Source organism: Silurus aristotelis (assembly GCF_946808225.1).
Source record: "Silurus aristotelis genome assembly, chromosome: 16".
Classification (NCBI taxonomy): Eukaryota; Metazoa; Chordata; class Actinopteri; order Siluriformes; family Siluridae; genus Silurus; species Silurus aristotelis.
Genome location: NC_139589.1, coordinates 858,339 through 875,245, shown reverse-complemented (window position 1 = coordinate 875,245; position 16,907 = coordinate 858,339). Strand labels below are relative to the sequence as shown.

The window sequence follows — 16,907 nt, the reverse complement described above, 5'->3', positions numbered from 1 at the left end:
GGAGGGTCTGAAATTGTCATCGTAGGTGCATGTCCACTGTGAGAGACATAATCTAAAAAAAAAAAACAGAAATCACAATGTATGATTTTGTAACTATTTATTTGTATGATACAGCTGCAAATAAGTATTTGAACACCTGAGAAAGTCAATGTTAATATTTGGTACAGGAGCCTTTGTTTGCAATTACAGAGGTCAAACGTTTCCTGTAGTTTTTCACCAGGTTTGCACACACTGCAGGAGGGATTTTGGCCCACTCCTCCACACAGATCTTCTCTAGATCAGTCAGGTTTCTGGCCTGTCGCTGAGAAACACAGAGTTTGAGCTCCCTCCAAAGATTCTCTATTGGGTTTAGGTCTGGAGACTGGCTAGGCCACGCCAGAACCTTGATATGCTTCTTACAGAGCCACTCCTTGGTTATCCTGGCTGTGTGCTTCGGGTCATTGTGATGTTGGAAGACCCAGCCTCGACCCATCTTCAATGCTCTAACTGAGGGAAGGAGGTTGTTCCCCAAAATCTCGCAATACATGGCCCGGGTCATCCTCTCCTTAATACAGTTCAGTTGCCCTGTCCCTTGTGTAGAAATACACCCCCAAAGCATGATGCTACCACCCCCATGCTTCACAGTAGGGATGGTGTTCCTGGGATGGTACTCATCATTCTTCTTCCTCCAAACACGTTTAGTGGAATTATGACCCAAAAGTTCTATTTTGGTCTCATCTGAACACATGACTTTCTCCCATGACTCCTCTGGATCATCCAAATGGTCATTGGCAAACTTAAGACGTGCCTGGACATGTGCTGGTTTAAGCAGGGGAACCTTCCGTGCCATGCATGATTTCAAACCATGACGTCTTAGTGTATTACCAACAGTAACCTTGGAAACGGTGGTCCCAGCTCTTTTCAGGTCATTGACCAGCTCCTCCCGTGTAGTTCTGGGCTGATTTCTTACCTTCCTTAGGATCATTGAGACCCCACGAGGTGAGATCTTGCATGGAGCCCCAGTCCGAGGGAGATTGACAGTCATGTTTAGCTTCTTCCATTTTCTAATGATTGCTCCAACAGTGGACCTTTTTTCACCAATTTCCCCGTAGCCCTTTCCAGCCTTGTGGAGGTGTACAATTTTGTCTTTAGTGTCTTTGGACAGCTCTTTGGTCTTGGCCATGTTAGTAGTTGGATTCTTACTGATTGTATGGGGTGGACAGGTGTCTTTATGCAGCTAACGACCTCAAACAGGTGCATCTAATTTAGGATAATAAATGTAGTGGAGGTGGACATTTTAAAGGCAGACTAACAGGTCTTTGAGGGTCAGAATTCTAGCTGATAGACAGGTGTTCAAATACTTATTTGCAGCTGTATCATACAAATAAATAGTTTAAAACTATTTTAAACTATTAAAATAGGATTTTTTTTTAGATTATGTCTCTCACAGTGGACATGCACCTACGATGACAATTTCAGACCCCTCCATGATTTCTAAGTGGGAGAACTTGCAAAATAGCAGGGTGTTCAAATACTTATTTTCCTCACTGTATATATATATATATATATATATATATATAAACACACTGTGGATAAACATTGGACACCAACGAGAATATATTATTTATATTATTATTTAAATGTGCTTTTTGAACATTCCATTCCACAATAAATCTTCATTTGCTGTTATAAAAACCTCCACTCTTCTGGGAAGATGTTCCATTAGATTTTTTAGTGTGCTTGTGAAGGTTTGTGCTCATTCTGCTACAAGGGCATTATTAACGGTTGCTGGATCTAGAATTGTGCTGCACAGGAATAAAATAGTGCCATAAGTTTACATTTATTTGGATAAAGTTTAATAAATGGTTATTAGGAAAATAGAACGAGAGAGAGAGAGAAAGATTGTGCATGTACAATTGAAAGGAATGACTCCTGTGTTCCATCCAATCAGACTCAAGTTTTCAAAAAACATTAATATAATACAATATTATGTACTAGATATGCAGCACTGGATATCATGGCAGTAATTTCAGATACATCATTTCCACCTTGATCATGATTATGCTGTTAAATATGACCCCTCTGAGGAGATTAACATGTTAATCACCTCATATTTTTGTGACAGAACTTACAGCAGCAGTGTTCACTTGCTGAGTAATCGCTCTGTCGGCTTCAGACCCCCCTAATTCGCTAATAGTTCCAGTGGGCAGGTTGGAGAGCCTGGGTCTGATAATGCTCTCCCATGGCACTACAGGGGGCAGACTGCAGGCCAAATACGGAGAACTCGATATGAAAAACCCATATGGCCATGCAAATTCTCAGCACTTCCACAGGCACAATAAACAAGAATGACTTCTTATACCAAAAAATCTGACAAGGGATGGATCATTATCCAATTCTATCAAAAAATTACTGTACAAATGACCCTTTTTTTGATGCATTATTAAAAGTGTGTTTCATTCATTGTACATATTCTCCTAAGCTCTCTCAGAACTGTGTAAATGTTCAGTGGAGCCAAGGAGAGCCTGTCAAGATTGAAATTTTAGCTTTGAATGTTTTAATCCTCCCTACTGATTTGCCTCTTAATTACACCAGGGGAAAATCACAAGTTTCTAGAACAGCCACTGTTCAAAGTACATTTTAATTGTGGTCGCTTTTTTGCTTTTTCAATCAACTGCGACAAAGATTTTTTTTTTATACTGCATACTGTCAGGACAATTTAAAAGAACAGACATGTTGTATACAAGATCCTGGCTGCTCTTGTGATTTCGGACAGACTAATAGTCTGTTCTCTATCCTACTGTTCTTCTCATCATGTTTATGTTTTTGTCTGCTTGACAGGACCATACAGATTTGTGTATCTTTTATTAGAGCTGTTAAAATTTGGAGCTTTGAGTACAATTCTCTCATACTGACCACTTGAGTTACAGTACAGTGGTCAGGGTCATACAGAGGTTTTCCAAGCTGGGTTAAAGCATTGCTTTAGAGCAGGGGTGCCCAATATGTTGTTCGTGATCTAACGGTCGATTGCAAAGGTAGTGTAAGTAAATCACATATGACATTAAAATATTATACCGTGGGTCAGACTGTCACCCATCTTCACTATGAAATTTGACAAACAGGGCAGCCAATCTGACATCTGATCTTTTCTGACACGTGTTACCATGCATGCATGTACAAGCGTGCCAAATTCGGCAAAACTCTAGAAAGCTACAGAGTTGCCTAGTTAGCCTCCATTTTTTTTCTTCTAAACTTAAAAAGGGTAAAAATGAGTGGGGAAGCTGGACCAAGTAAGAAGACGAAAATCTATCACTTCCATACTGAATGGGAGGAGGACTTTTTTCACAATGTTTCCTTCGAAGTGCGTTTGCCTCATCTGCCAGTCTACCATTGCTATTCCGAAGATGGGAAATGTGCAGCGGCATTTTCGGACTGTTCACAAAAACTACGACACTGACTTGCCTTCGAAAAGCAAGGTGAAAAAGTGAAAGGTAAAATCCCAGTTGTCTGGACAGCAGTCATTTTTCTCACAACTGACCACAAAAGTGAAGGTAGCTATCAAAGCATCATTCCAGGTTAGTCACTATTGTTAAGCACAAAAAGTCCTTCCAAGATGGAGAGATGGTAAAAGAGGCATTTGTTGAAGCAGCTGAGTCATTGTTCCGTGAAAAAAAAGAGGAGCTGTTAACAGTACTGCCCATGAAAGAACACATATGACATTTTTCAGTCTTACAAAAACTTTATTGAGAAAACCCAGCTTCCAGTGCACATTTGTGTCCATCACCATGATGTTTGGCTGCTCGAATAGATTTATTTTCAAGTGCAGGGAGGACGATGCTTTCCCAGACTTCCTCAATTACCACTGCATAATACACCAACAAGGATATATGATTAGCTCAGTTAATGCTTTCAAATGAAAAATGCAACATCTGTCCTCAAAGATGCAAAGATGCTCTGACCCCAAAAGGGGTCATCTTACCAGAGGACTAATAAGAAGATGAGATAGCATCCACAATTCACCCGCTGAGGATCTGCTTGTTCGCAAGGAGACCCTTCTTTGGTGGGCCATAGCAGACGAATAGTTTCTCCGACTTCCTCCACGGTTCTGTTCTGTGGACGTATGTGTCCAGTGCTTGCACTGGTCTGAGGCCTGGAAAGGAGGAGGAAAAAAATGCCTGGAGCATAACAGGTAGTGGGACGACCGAGGGTACCTTGGGGACATACAATGCTTTGGGGTATAGAAAGGCACCGGCCATACCTGGAGTAAATTCCAGGAGATCCCCTACTCTCTTGAGAAAGGGGATGGCCAGAAGGAACAGTATTGACTGTGAGGAACCTTAAAGGCCCCTCAGTCAAAAGTTTAGACATGGCCTCCAAGACAATGGCCAAGTCCCACGCAGGCACTATAGATTGTACCTGAGGCCTCAACCTTCAGGGTACTGCAGAGGAAAGGTTCTTACCCAGTGACTGCCCCAAGAGGGGAGCATGACAGGCTGCAATGGCGGACTTGTAAGAATTCAGGGTTGAAGGAGACAACCATTTGGCAAACTGTTCTTGGACAAATTCCAGCACTGGGCTGGCAGTTAACTGGATCGAAGTAGTGCCGTTTGCACAATTTTGTGAATAGGCGCCATCACGCGGCGTCCATGGATGGCACCTGGGTGTTTAGGGCTCTGATAGCTTTCGTGAAAGAAGCTGTTGCAGAAACTTGTAGTGCTGGTTTTGACACGTGATGGCTGGGGCTTAAACAGACTAAGGGATGGGTGAGAGGGATGGTAGATGCTCTACGTATGCAGTGTACACGAAAGATGTCCTAGATAGAGGAAAGGGAGACCCCTGTAATCAGGAATTCTTCCGTACACATCTTCCATACACAGGCCTATGACTTATCCACAAGTCACAGGTCTGATTGGGCCAAAAGCTTAAGCTACTAAAAACGCATTGTTTTTGCCTGTGCTTAATTACAGGAGGATTTCTTTTGTGTTGCTGAGTACTATAGGCATAAACATGCTTGCTGAGTGGTGATGGAAAAAAACACAGTGTGTTATCAGTGGAGCCAGGATGGCATTGACTGAGCAGGTGCAGCTGTAGTTATCTGTCCACAAAAATAAAAGGGAAAAAAAGGGGAAAAAACAGGTTAAATTGTTATGGTGTACTGAATAAGCTTATACAAACTGAAGTAACTTTGAACCTGTGGTGGTATTAACGTTGTTTTTTGAATGGGCAAATATGAACAGAACTTTAATCTTGATCTATTTAATCTATAAAAATTAATGCACAATAAATGATCTTAAAAGCAACCAGCATTCAAACAAATTAATTTATTTATTTCTCTTCTATAGCTGTGTGTTCTTGCAGAGTTCCTGTCGGTTCTAAATCACAGCAAAATCTGGTGCTTAGATTTAGTTTGGTTCATGGAACCACAATGAATCCATAATTCGCATTTCGTAATATATGGCCAAACATTTGTGGGGACCTGACCACTCAAGTGTGCTTGTTGAAAATCTCATTCATGATTTAGTTCTTTTTTTTTTTTTTTTATAATAATCTCTACACTTTAAAGGTTTTCCTAAAATATTTAGGAAATAATATAATAATATAATCGTTTTTTTGTGTAATCTGGTAAAAGGACTTAAGTAAGCATTCATCACCACTTTGTGGAGCTACTGCTTGTTCTAGGAGCATCACAGAAAACAAGTCTTGCAATAATTTTTTGTATGATCATATGCCAAGGAAAATTGTTGGTTATAAGTGTGGTTATGAGCCCTGCTCCAAAAGAGATCCAAAATGTGGTCTTAAGTGTTTAGACCATGCATGAAAATGCACTTATATTAGTTACCTAATATTTAGCTACAATTGATAATGGGCACGCTAGCGCAACACCGACGACTAAATATTTTTTTATAGTGTGCGATAAAACCATTCATTTGATCTCACTGAAATAAAAAAAATGCATTTATCTGCTGTAACATTTTAGAAGCATGGCAAGAGAATCAGAGCTCAGTGAGTGTACATGCAGCCGTGCTATAGCTGTTACACACGTCCTGCATATTAATTATGAAGCTGAATGCAGAGTAAATCATGCAAAGAAAAAGCAACCTTTAATGTTTCAAGGATCAAACACAAACCCCATGTTGTTAATTTATTTTTGTATTAATGGATTGAGCATCTTGCCATAGAGTAATTATGGTTACAGAATTCTGGTCTCTGAAAATGGTGTCTCCAGAAGGATTCTCTTCTCCAAATTATTTGGGTTTACATATTTTATTTATTTATTTTTTCCTATTCTTGATTAGAAAGGTTCAGAAATCATTTTATGTTTGCTGATTCCAGGTAATGTAGCAGAGACACAGCAAACAATATAAAATAGATCATTGCATCTTAACAAGGTTGGTCTTTCAATTATTATTTCACATTTTATGCAGAATATTGGAAATCTGATACACATTTACAACCCAGAACTGAGTGCCATCACCCAACTTAGCTGAGATCTTTAGATGCATTAGGAAAAGGCATCTAAAAATGTATTTTTTTTTTACTTTATGTACATTTTATAAAAGTCTAAAGTGGTGGTGAAGTTACTTTCAAAATGCCAGCAGTATTAAGAAAAACCAAAGTCTGATGCTGATGAGTCTCTTTTAAAACATACTTCTTGTGTATTTCAAATACGTTCTGATTTAGGTTAAAAATGATCTCTTTCACTGATTAATTAAGGTATTACAGTAAATGTAACATCACCATAATCAGACCATACATTGCTTTTTTTTTTTACAGCAATTTGGTTCAAATAATGTTTAAAGTTCAAAGAGCATTTAGGGGACTGTTTTGACTGTTTGGCCTCCCTGATGGTGCTGCATATTTGTGTGTATTTGTCAGCACTGAGAGTACCATTAATCCTGACCAAATCTCTAACTCCATTTGTAGAAATGCAGCTCCACATTTGCAGGAAACCTTCACCATGCTTCACTGTTGCCTGCAAACACTCATTATTGTACTGCTTTCCAGCCCTCCAGCAACCTTGTTTCTTTGCTGATGACACTTTTAGACATCTTCATATGTCAAAGACTAGTATGTGTGATTTGTCTTTTCACCACTATATCGTTTTTTTTTTTTTTTTTCCCGACTACTGCATCTACGGTCTTCAACATCGCCAATGTTTTTCAAAATAGCTTGAACAGTACATCTTGAAACTCCAGTCAGCATCGAGATCATTGACTAGGAGAGACCATGCTGGTGACCTCCCTTGTGTCTTGTTGCTGTGCTTAGTCTTGCCAGGGTGTTGGACATGTGACATAAAACTGTCTTTCACAGCCTCACCTACTAGCAGATTTTCATTGTTCCTCACACAGTTTCAAGCTTCTACACAGCCGTTTCTGCATTTCATTGGCTTTCTACATGTACTTTACACAAGTTAGTTAATTTTGTTGCTGTGGTGCTTTATTATAATGTCAGAATGGGCTGCAATCTCTAATTCCTGAGAAGGCTGAGGAAAGCCCATCTCCTCTTCTCCCATCCTGACAACGTTCTACAGAGGGACCATTGAGAGCATCTTGAGCAGCTGCATCACTGCCTGGTTTGGAAACTGCACCGTCTCGGATCGCAAGACCCTACAGAGGATAGTGAGGACAGCTGAGAAGATCATTGGAGTCTCTCTCCCCTCTATCATGGACGTTTACACCACACGCTGCATCAGCAAAGCCAACAGCATTGTGGACGAACACACACCCGTCACACACACTCTTCACACTCCTGCTATCAGGGAAGCGGTTCCTGATGTGCCATCACATCCAGACTGTGTAACAGTTTCTTCCCTCAAGCCATCAGGCTTCTCAACAAAGAACTGAACTAAACTGAACTCTCACACACACACACACACACACACACACACACACACACACACACACACACACACACACACACACACACACAAATGTGTAACTGATCTGTACAACCCGGACTCAACACACACTCATACTCACTTTGCACACCCATAACTTCAGTACCACTCACACTACATCACTTCATTACCATAAACTGTTTACATGCCTTTTTTGCACATCTTTCCTGGATTGCTGCTATTTTGTTTACATTTTTGCTACTGTTCACTGTCTCGTTACAACACGTTTGCTGCCGGAGCTATTTTGTGTTCTGTGTTGTCTTTGCACTGTCTTGTGTTGTCTTTGCACTGTTTGCACCAGGTTGCACACATGCTCTTTTTGTGCCGAGGACACTTGCTAGTCCTTTGCCCTGTGTTTTTCTGTTTCTGTGATTGTTGTTTTATGTTGTTTTATGTAGCATCAGGGTTCTGGAGGAACGTTGTTTCATTTCACTGTGTACTGCGTCAGCTATATATGGTTGAAATGACAATAAAAGATTCTTGACTTGACTTGAATATCCAAAATAATTTTAATTTCTAAATAATAATAATGAATGAATAAATAAGGTTATTTATTAATAAACCAGTAAAAAAAGGCAAGAGATTAATGAATTAACTCACAAAATCATTTTTATTGTTACTATCAATAATCTAATACTTAATTTTAAAGATATTATACATTTTTATTTACTGTTGACATTTACATTTGCATGTACAGCATTTTGGCTTTGAGTCTCTATCAATGAATAATTCCACACTGGTACAATAGATTACAACTTAAGATAAATCAGGCTTAAACACTGTTTAAAGTTTTCTATTATTATTATATTTTATATATAAAAAATCAAACCTGGAAAGTGTTAGTTTAAGTGTTTCTGGAAGAGGTGGGTCTTCACCTGTCGCTTAAAGATAGCCAGGGACTTGACTGTTCAGACATCTAGGGGAAGTTCATTCCACCACCTCGGTGCGAGAACAGAGAAGAGTCTTTAAGTATACTTACCTCTTACCCTGAGAGAAGGTGGTACCAGTTGAGCAGTTGGTCCATTTTTTGTCTTGTAGGCAAACATTAGTGTTTTGAATCTGATACATACATCAGAATCCAGTGGAGGAGCAGCAGTGGGGTGGTTTGAAAGAACTTGGGCAGGTTGAACACAAGTCGTGCAGCTGCGTTCTGAAGAGGGAGAAAAGGAGGGGACAAAGTATCCAGCCTTGTGGGACACCAATTGAGAGTCTGCGTGGGGCAGATGTGGACCCCCTCCATGTTACCTGGTATGAGCGACCTCCATAAATACCGAGGCTCCTGAGGGTAGACAATAGGTAGCATAGTTTAGAAGGGATTGGATCCAGAGGGAAGGTGGTGGGATTGCAAGATTGGATGACTTGCAGTATCTTATCTTCTGTTATGGTTGAGAAACTTGACAACTAAGGAGTAGGGAATTCCTGACTGTGTTGTGTAGTTATTGTTGGGGAGGAAGTGGCAGATTTCCTGCAAAAGTCTTCAGCAATTAGAGAGGATGGAGCAGGTGCAGCAGGGGGGTTGAATAGTAAAGAGATGCTCTGGCCTCAATCTTTTTCTTGTAGAAGGCAGTCTTAGCATAAGTCACATCCAAAGAAAATTAGGTCGGAAGTGCACAGTAAGAGTCGACGTCTGCATCAAGTTACGATTTTTTTCACTTCCTCTCTGCTAATCTAAGTTCTTGCCGATTGCTGTGCAGGACTTCTGACAGCCAGGGGTGGGACAAGAAGTCTTCTTCGACATTTAATGTCTTGATCACAGATTCAAAATTTGTGTTTTTTTTCTTAGACCTTGTTTCTGATTGGCTGTAATGGTGAAATACTTTATTTATACACAGAGTTTTGCTGCATGACCACCTTGCTAATTTTACATTATCATCGCGTGATAGAGGCTTATGTTTGCATACATGTTTGGCTGGTGAAACAGGTAGCTGAATCGGTCATAAGAATCTGCATTAAATATTTGTTCCTATGTCTTAATTTTGAAGGTAACACAGTGTATGTTACTGTATACAGGTAGCATCAGACCCAGAATCGAGCCCTCGTGGATAGTTTCATATCACAGGCGTTATCAGGTCCAGATTGTTATAGCTGTGCTGGAAGCGACTCTAACTTTGTAAGCTAAATCCCCTCGGCATCGGCACAGCAGTTGTGTACGGAGCAGATCAGAGCAGAGCTACAACACTGATCAGAGTGATAGAGCCAGGATTAACACCAGCACACAGGAGTTAAAGGCTGGTGTGGGATTTTAAAAAGCAGCTTAAAGTGTTGTGGGCTAAACTGTGTTCTGTTTTTCATTTTAACTGCATAAGTGGTAAAACAAAAATGAGATGAAAATGCATGTACAGAATGTGAGCATCCCTGGGGCTTTGCCTTTTCCCATGATAAGTGCACATTTCTTATCTGGAGAACAGTATAATATGGTAGCTAGCTGACTGTTTGGATACAGGCTAGCTGTAGGCAAATGAAAGTTCTCTTTAGAGATGAGGCGAGATGAGCTGCCATCGTTGGATTCTTAATCAAGGTCTCAAAAGCTCAGATATATCTGGTCTTAGTAGTAAGTCCCTTTACCTAACCAACGACATAATTGTAGTCCAGCTAACTTAACTTTCACGCTCAGCTCCTCATGACGCTGAAACGTAGATTAGATGACGCTTCTTTGAAAAAGTCCCATCTTTATGATGCACATGTCAAATCTGCTAGTCATATTATTACAAAATAATGCTGAAACGACAAACTGTGCTTCCCAGAATGTCAGCAGTAATTTACAATTTGTTTTGTTTTGTCATTTTTATCTACATCTTCTTCTTACGGCTGCTCTAATTAGGGGTCCCCACAGCGGATCATCCATCTCCATACCCCCTGTCCTTTAAATCTCCCTGTTTCAAAATACAACCTCCATGTCTTCACTCACCACATCCATAAACCTCCTCCATGGTCTTCCACTTCTCCTCCTTTCTGGCGGCTCCATCTTCAGCATTCTTGTACCGATATACTCCATGTCCCTCCTCTGCACATGTCCAAACCATCTCAATCTCACCTCCCTCACCTTGTCTCCAAAACTTCTTACATGCGCTGTCCCTCTAATAAACTCATTTCTAATCCTGTCCATCGTCGTCACTCCCAATGAAAACCTCAACATCTTCAGCTCTGCTACCTCCAGCTCCACCTCCTGTCTTTTACTTAATGCCACTGTTTCTAAACCATACAACATCTCAGGTCTCACCACAGTCTTATAAACTTTCCCTTTCACTCTCACAGATACTCTTCTATCACAAATCACTCCTGCTATCACTCTTCTCCACTCACTCCACCCTGCCTGCACTCTTTTCTTCACTTCTCTAACACACTCTCCATTAATTTGCACTGTTGACCCAAGGTACTTGAACTCCTCCACCTTCTCCACCTCTTCTCCCTGCAACTGCACCCCTCCACTGCCCTCCCTCTCATTCACACACATGTACTCTGTCTTACTCCTACTGACTTTCATTCCCCTTTTATTTCATTCTCAACCATCTTATTCTTCTTTCAGTCCTCACTCTCCTCCTCTTCTTCTTCACCCACAATGCCATCCTACAGACCACCATCCGATGCTGTCTATCTACACTGTCCCCTGCCAACACCTTACAGTCTCCAATCTTCTTCAGGTTGCATCTCCTACATAGAATATTGTTCACCTGTGTGCACCTTCCTCCACTCTTATTCGTCACCCTGTGATCCTCCTTCTTCTTAAAATAAGTATTTATCATTTTCATCTTCATCTGTGGTCAGATAATTCTATTTTGGATGTTTGCTGACTGTTTTGTTTCCCCAGACCACTTATGCAAATGTATTTTAATATTTAAGATTTAATTAGAACGTAATTAGACGTTTTCAGCAGATTGTTTTCGGCTGAGGTTCACTCTTTGGGACGATTATGACTAAATACACAGACATGAAACAGAGCTGGTTTTGATCCATGGTTCTGTCGTCTGAATGCATAATTTCCCTCCTATAAGTCCTTGACATAAAGATGAGCAATAAGAGATAGATGCAAAGGGCACAGGAGGAGAAAGAATATGATGGGGAGAAAAAAGTAGAACGTTAGAGAGAGAAATTCACACAGAGCTTCCTTCAAGGATATCATTGAAGAGACTGAGAGAGAACAGGCGGAGAGGGTTTGGAGAGGTGTGGGGGGTACGTTGGGGAGAGAAAGTCAATTTTTTATTTGCAGCGGTGATGTGGTGGTAATGAAGAGGAATGAAACAGCTGCCTCTACGGCCCGCTGTCCTTTAGTGCCTCAGCCACAGAATGAAGCAAAAAACCAATGCTTTGACACACCTCACATGAAACCAGATGGGGACACATATGTCTCGTGTCTGGCTGTGCAAGGCGTTTTTATGTTTACTGCAGTATATCAGAATTGACTGTCCTCATGGGGATTTCAGCAATCCACTCTATAGGTGGCCTAAATATCGATTATGGTGGTTTTGCTCTTTTTCACTCTTGGTGGTTTAATGTAATCTACTATAAAAAAGTAGTCAATTTCTCACTAAAAGGTCTTGGCAGATCTATACATTTTTTTTATTAGGTTTAATGGCCAAAACAGCCACATTGTTAAAGTTGATTTGAAACCATGAATCTAAATGTAAGATGTAACTTTTGAATATTCATCTATTCATTCATCATCCATACCCACTTTATAATTATCTGAGCCAATCCTGGAAACATTGTCTGTCATACACATGGAATCACACAAATTCACTCCTTTAGCTTAAACATAAACTTGTGTAATTGATTTATGGGGTATGAGGCAGCACAAAGATCCGTTGAGAAAACTAGGCAAGAATTTGTCATGCGTTATTGGTTGTAATGATGTGGTGATGAGGGGATGGCAGCACAGATCCAGAACTGGCTTGTTATTTTTCTTGTCTTCTCTTTCCCTTTTCTCTTCCTTCACCAAAACACAATCCATCATTTGCACTGTTTTTTTTTTTTGTGAATCACATTGATTTTTATAGAAAGGTTTCAACAGACTGAATGTTTCACTATTCTCAGTGGTAGAATTGCAAAACAAATGGTAGATATCCTAGTAATTGTTATGATCCTGCTAATAAACACCCTATTTGTGTTAGCAGTGCTGCATAATTCAAAAGACAAGGACCATCAAGAAAGCACCAGGCTTTAATTAACTCAGATATGTTAATGGAAATGTCAGTCCTCAGAGAAACCTGTCATGGTGCCTGTCCTCCCAATCAAACTGACATTAGCTTCTATTGCCCCACTTGTTCTGGTTTCCTTGGCACTGGGCACGTTATCTCCCCTACACACAAATGTAAGCAGTCATATTGTGTATGTCTTGTCAGGGGAGAGGCCTACATGTTTGACTACTTATTAAAATTACTATGCCTCTATGCAGACAGACAGCATTGATTGGCTGCTGAACCAGAGGAAATGAAGGGTTTCTAATAATATGTCTGTGTGAAGTACATGTTGCAAAACAACAAATTGCTAGCTAATTAAGTGTGTATCAACTTGGCTGGCTTCTGACTCAGAACTTCTCCTCGCCACCATGAAGACAATTTTCATCAACGGTTAATTGCCCCTTGTTCTTGAACAAGGCCCTGTAACTATGATATGTGAAGGAGATTAGTGTTTTGCTCAACATAACCTTATAAAATATATGAGGTCATCTCAAGAATTTGACTGTAACAGTTTCAATCTTAATCTCAGCAGCTGCACGCCACTCAGAAGACCTTGGTTATGAATACACTTGAGCTATAATTTAGTGATATACGTCCCCTATGGCAAGGTCACCACGCAGTAATGTAAAACGTAAAACAAACAAAAGTGCAGCTTGTCAGCTGAAGGACCTCGAGCTGCCTTTACTTTAAGTCAAGGCCACTGGGGATGTGTGTTGTTGAATGCGGTCATTGACATTGGGCAGTGGAGGAAACACGTCTGGAAACTCCACACTAACTCATCAGTTTTGCAGGTGCTATATGCTGGTTCGGATCGTCCCATAGTTCCATGACATGACTGATGTGCCTTGATGAGTTAAGATTTATTTCTCGATCCCTGTCTGTAAGATTTTAGCCCAATTTATTACAGTTTCAATAGTGGAAATGGACGCACGTCTTGCATCACTTCAGGTTTTGCAGTAAAATAAATCAAGCAGTGAGGTTTAAATGATTCAGTTCAACTTGTAGTCATTAATAGCAAAATGTAGGAAAATTAGTATGAATTAATTAGCTTTAATTAACCAATTTCACATGATCTCTATGAAACATGGTGGTGGCAGAGGATAACCCACCATTCTGCATGTGTTCCCCCTTGCCCACCTTCTTTTGAGTAAAGCCAGAGTAGTCGAGCTCCAGCCAGGCTTTATGGTTCTTTTTCCATGGAGTTTGCGTGGGCCCTGACCCAGAATGAGGGATGATGAGGGGGCTTATGTTTTATAATGCAGATACTGTATACGGTCGTCAATCATCTGGATTGTGTTTACCAGAGTCGTGCTGGTGGCACTGTACTCACTCTGCTGTCACTGGCCACAATCGTGTGATGAATTGCATCAGCTATGTTGTATTGTTGTTGAGTCAATGTCTCTTTAGCGTTCTGTTTCTACAATGTCCAATATGAATTACAGAAGTTTAAGCAGTTTGTGGCAGAATCTTTTTTACCATTGTAAGAAAAATATTTTTCAGTCAAATATATATACAGTATATATATTTCCCTCATCCAAACAATTTAATAGCAAAACTTTTATATGTAGACATTGTGTCATTAGTGTAAAAAGAGAATACATGTTCACAACAGTAAATTCTGTAGCGAGAGAAGTCTCGTTACTATTTTACAATTCTTACATAATTATAAAGCTCTGGGTCATGACCGAAAGGACAAGATCCCGGATACAGGCGGCCGAAATGTGCTTCCTCCGCAGGGTGGCTGGGCGATCCCTTAGAGATAGGGTGAGAAGCTTAGTCACTCGGGAGGAGCTCGGAGTAGATCCGCTGCTCCTCCACATCGAGAGGGGTCAGCTGAGGTGGCTCGGGCATCTGTTCCGGATGCCTCCTGGACGCCTTCCTGGGAAGGTGTTCCGGGCGCGTCCCACTGGGAGGAGACCCCGGGGAAGACCTAGGACACGCTGGAGAGACTATGTCTCCCGGCTGGCCTGGGAACGCCTTGGTGTCCCCCCGGAAGAGCTGGAAGTAGTGTCTAGGGAGAGGGAAGTCTGGGCATCTTTGCTTAGACTGCTGCCCCCGCGACCCGGCATCGGATAAGCGGGAGAAGATGGATACATAATTATAAATGCATTGTCGGACTCATCAGCACTAATTGTGCAGGGTCAGTTCTGACAAAGCCCCTGATTTGAGTTAAGGTTGCTCATTACTTCATCAGCTTTCAGACGTTCATATTCTCTAATTTACCTCTTGTTTCACCGGGGAGTTTTGACCCCTGCAAAAGTTAATTGTGCTGCATATTTATAATAATTAAGGTTGGGATGCTGACTTGAAATTTAAGACACCATTTCACAAGATTTACTATTTGGCCAAAATCCCAAAATATTGGTTGCAGCAGAGCAAAATTTTAAGATTGCAGCACCATCATTTAACCATCGTAGACATCCATTTTGTCACTCAATAATTTAGCTGTATATACACACACACACACACACACACACACACACACACACACACACACACACACACACATGATGTGTAAATTTGTGAACATTACCAGGTTGGACCAATCACTGACAGATGAACAGTAACTAATATTTGTACTGAGTGTAAAGCGAGTGAGTTTTTTTATTTGTAGGAAATTGGATGCATTGGGAGTTTAAAGGTTGAAATTCGGACACGGCTCTTTTTGTTTACTTCTTATTAGATGCTAGCTATTTATTTCAATTAATTTTATTTCTCTTACAATGTGGATCTGAGTTGATTTGCAGTGACTGTGGAGCTCAGTGAAGGAGCAACAACATAAATTGTTCAAAGTGAAAAAGATCAAAGCTTTTGACTTGCATCAAGTTGTTATTCTCTCTCTACTCTCTTCTCTTTATTGTCCATATAAACAGCACTTTTTTTCCTTGCCTTTGTTTCAATCTATCCATGCATTGTTTTTTCTTCAGCCTGACTCATCTTTTCTGATATCGTCCCTAACAGGCCAAACTTGTCACCTCCTAACCTTTACTTTATCTCGCACTTCTCCTCACTCTACAGGGCCGTAGCGGGGCACCGCGAGCCTCTTCCTGATGACAGCAAAGACAACATAACCATTTTCACTCGGATTTTGGACCGCTTGCTAGATGGCTACGACAACAGGCTGCGCCCTGGTCTAGGAGGTCAGCTGCAAAACAGTGTCCCAGTTCTTCTTCATGTCCTCACTAGTGTCCACTTTGTTGTTTAACATTAGAACAGTGATGGATTGATGTTATGACCCAGATGTGGATCAACTTCTTGCTGAGCAATCACAGTACAGCTCCCTCTCTAAAACTCACATCCATAACAAATTGAGATTTTAAAGCTTTTAAATGTTTTTAGTTATAATGGCTGTGTGGTTTATATCAATTAACAACAGTAGAGAAAAAAAGTAAAGTAGCACAGGGCAAAACTCTCTCTTTAGATCACTTACATCTCCAAAGGAGGCCTGGAAGACTGATCATTATTGCTTTCTGATGATGTGATTTAAGTATTGTGGTTGCTGTCTTTTAAAAAAAAATTTATTATGAACTTGTTCAGCTTCAACTTTTTTTCATTTTGACCGTTTTACACATAGAGTATAAACTTCAACATGCCGATCATTAAGTATCACTTATGGCACAAGTACTTGCTTTGTTTAATTTCTGGAATCCAATTTGACCTATACACCCACTGGCCACTTTATAAGGAACACCTGTACACCTGCCTATTCATGCAGCCAATCATGTGTCAGGAGAACAGTGCAGAACATCATGAGGATACAAGTCACAAATTTCAGTTAGTCATTTATATTCCCTGAAGTTGGACTGCTGAAGTTTGGAAAAATCTCATCTAGTCTTTATTTACATTGCCAGCTG

At 40.5% G+C, this 16,907-nt stretch overlaps 1 protein-coding gene across 1 annotated transcript in view; it reads left to right on the top strand.

Moving 5' to 3' along the window:
- Positions 1 to 16,907, top strand: part of gabra3 (gamma-aminobutyric acid type A receptor subunit alpha3) — a 109,260-nt gene that overhangs the window by 28,569 nt on the left and 63,784 nt on the right. Inside the window, exon 3 of the mRNA XM_083564379.1 lies at positions 16,072 to 16,193. Coding sequence (XP_083420505.1) covers positions 16,072 to 16,193 — 122 coding nt within the window. The remainder of the gene's footprint in view (positions 1 to 16,071; positions 16,194 to 16,907) is intronic.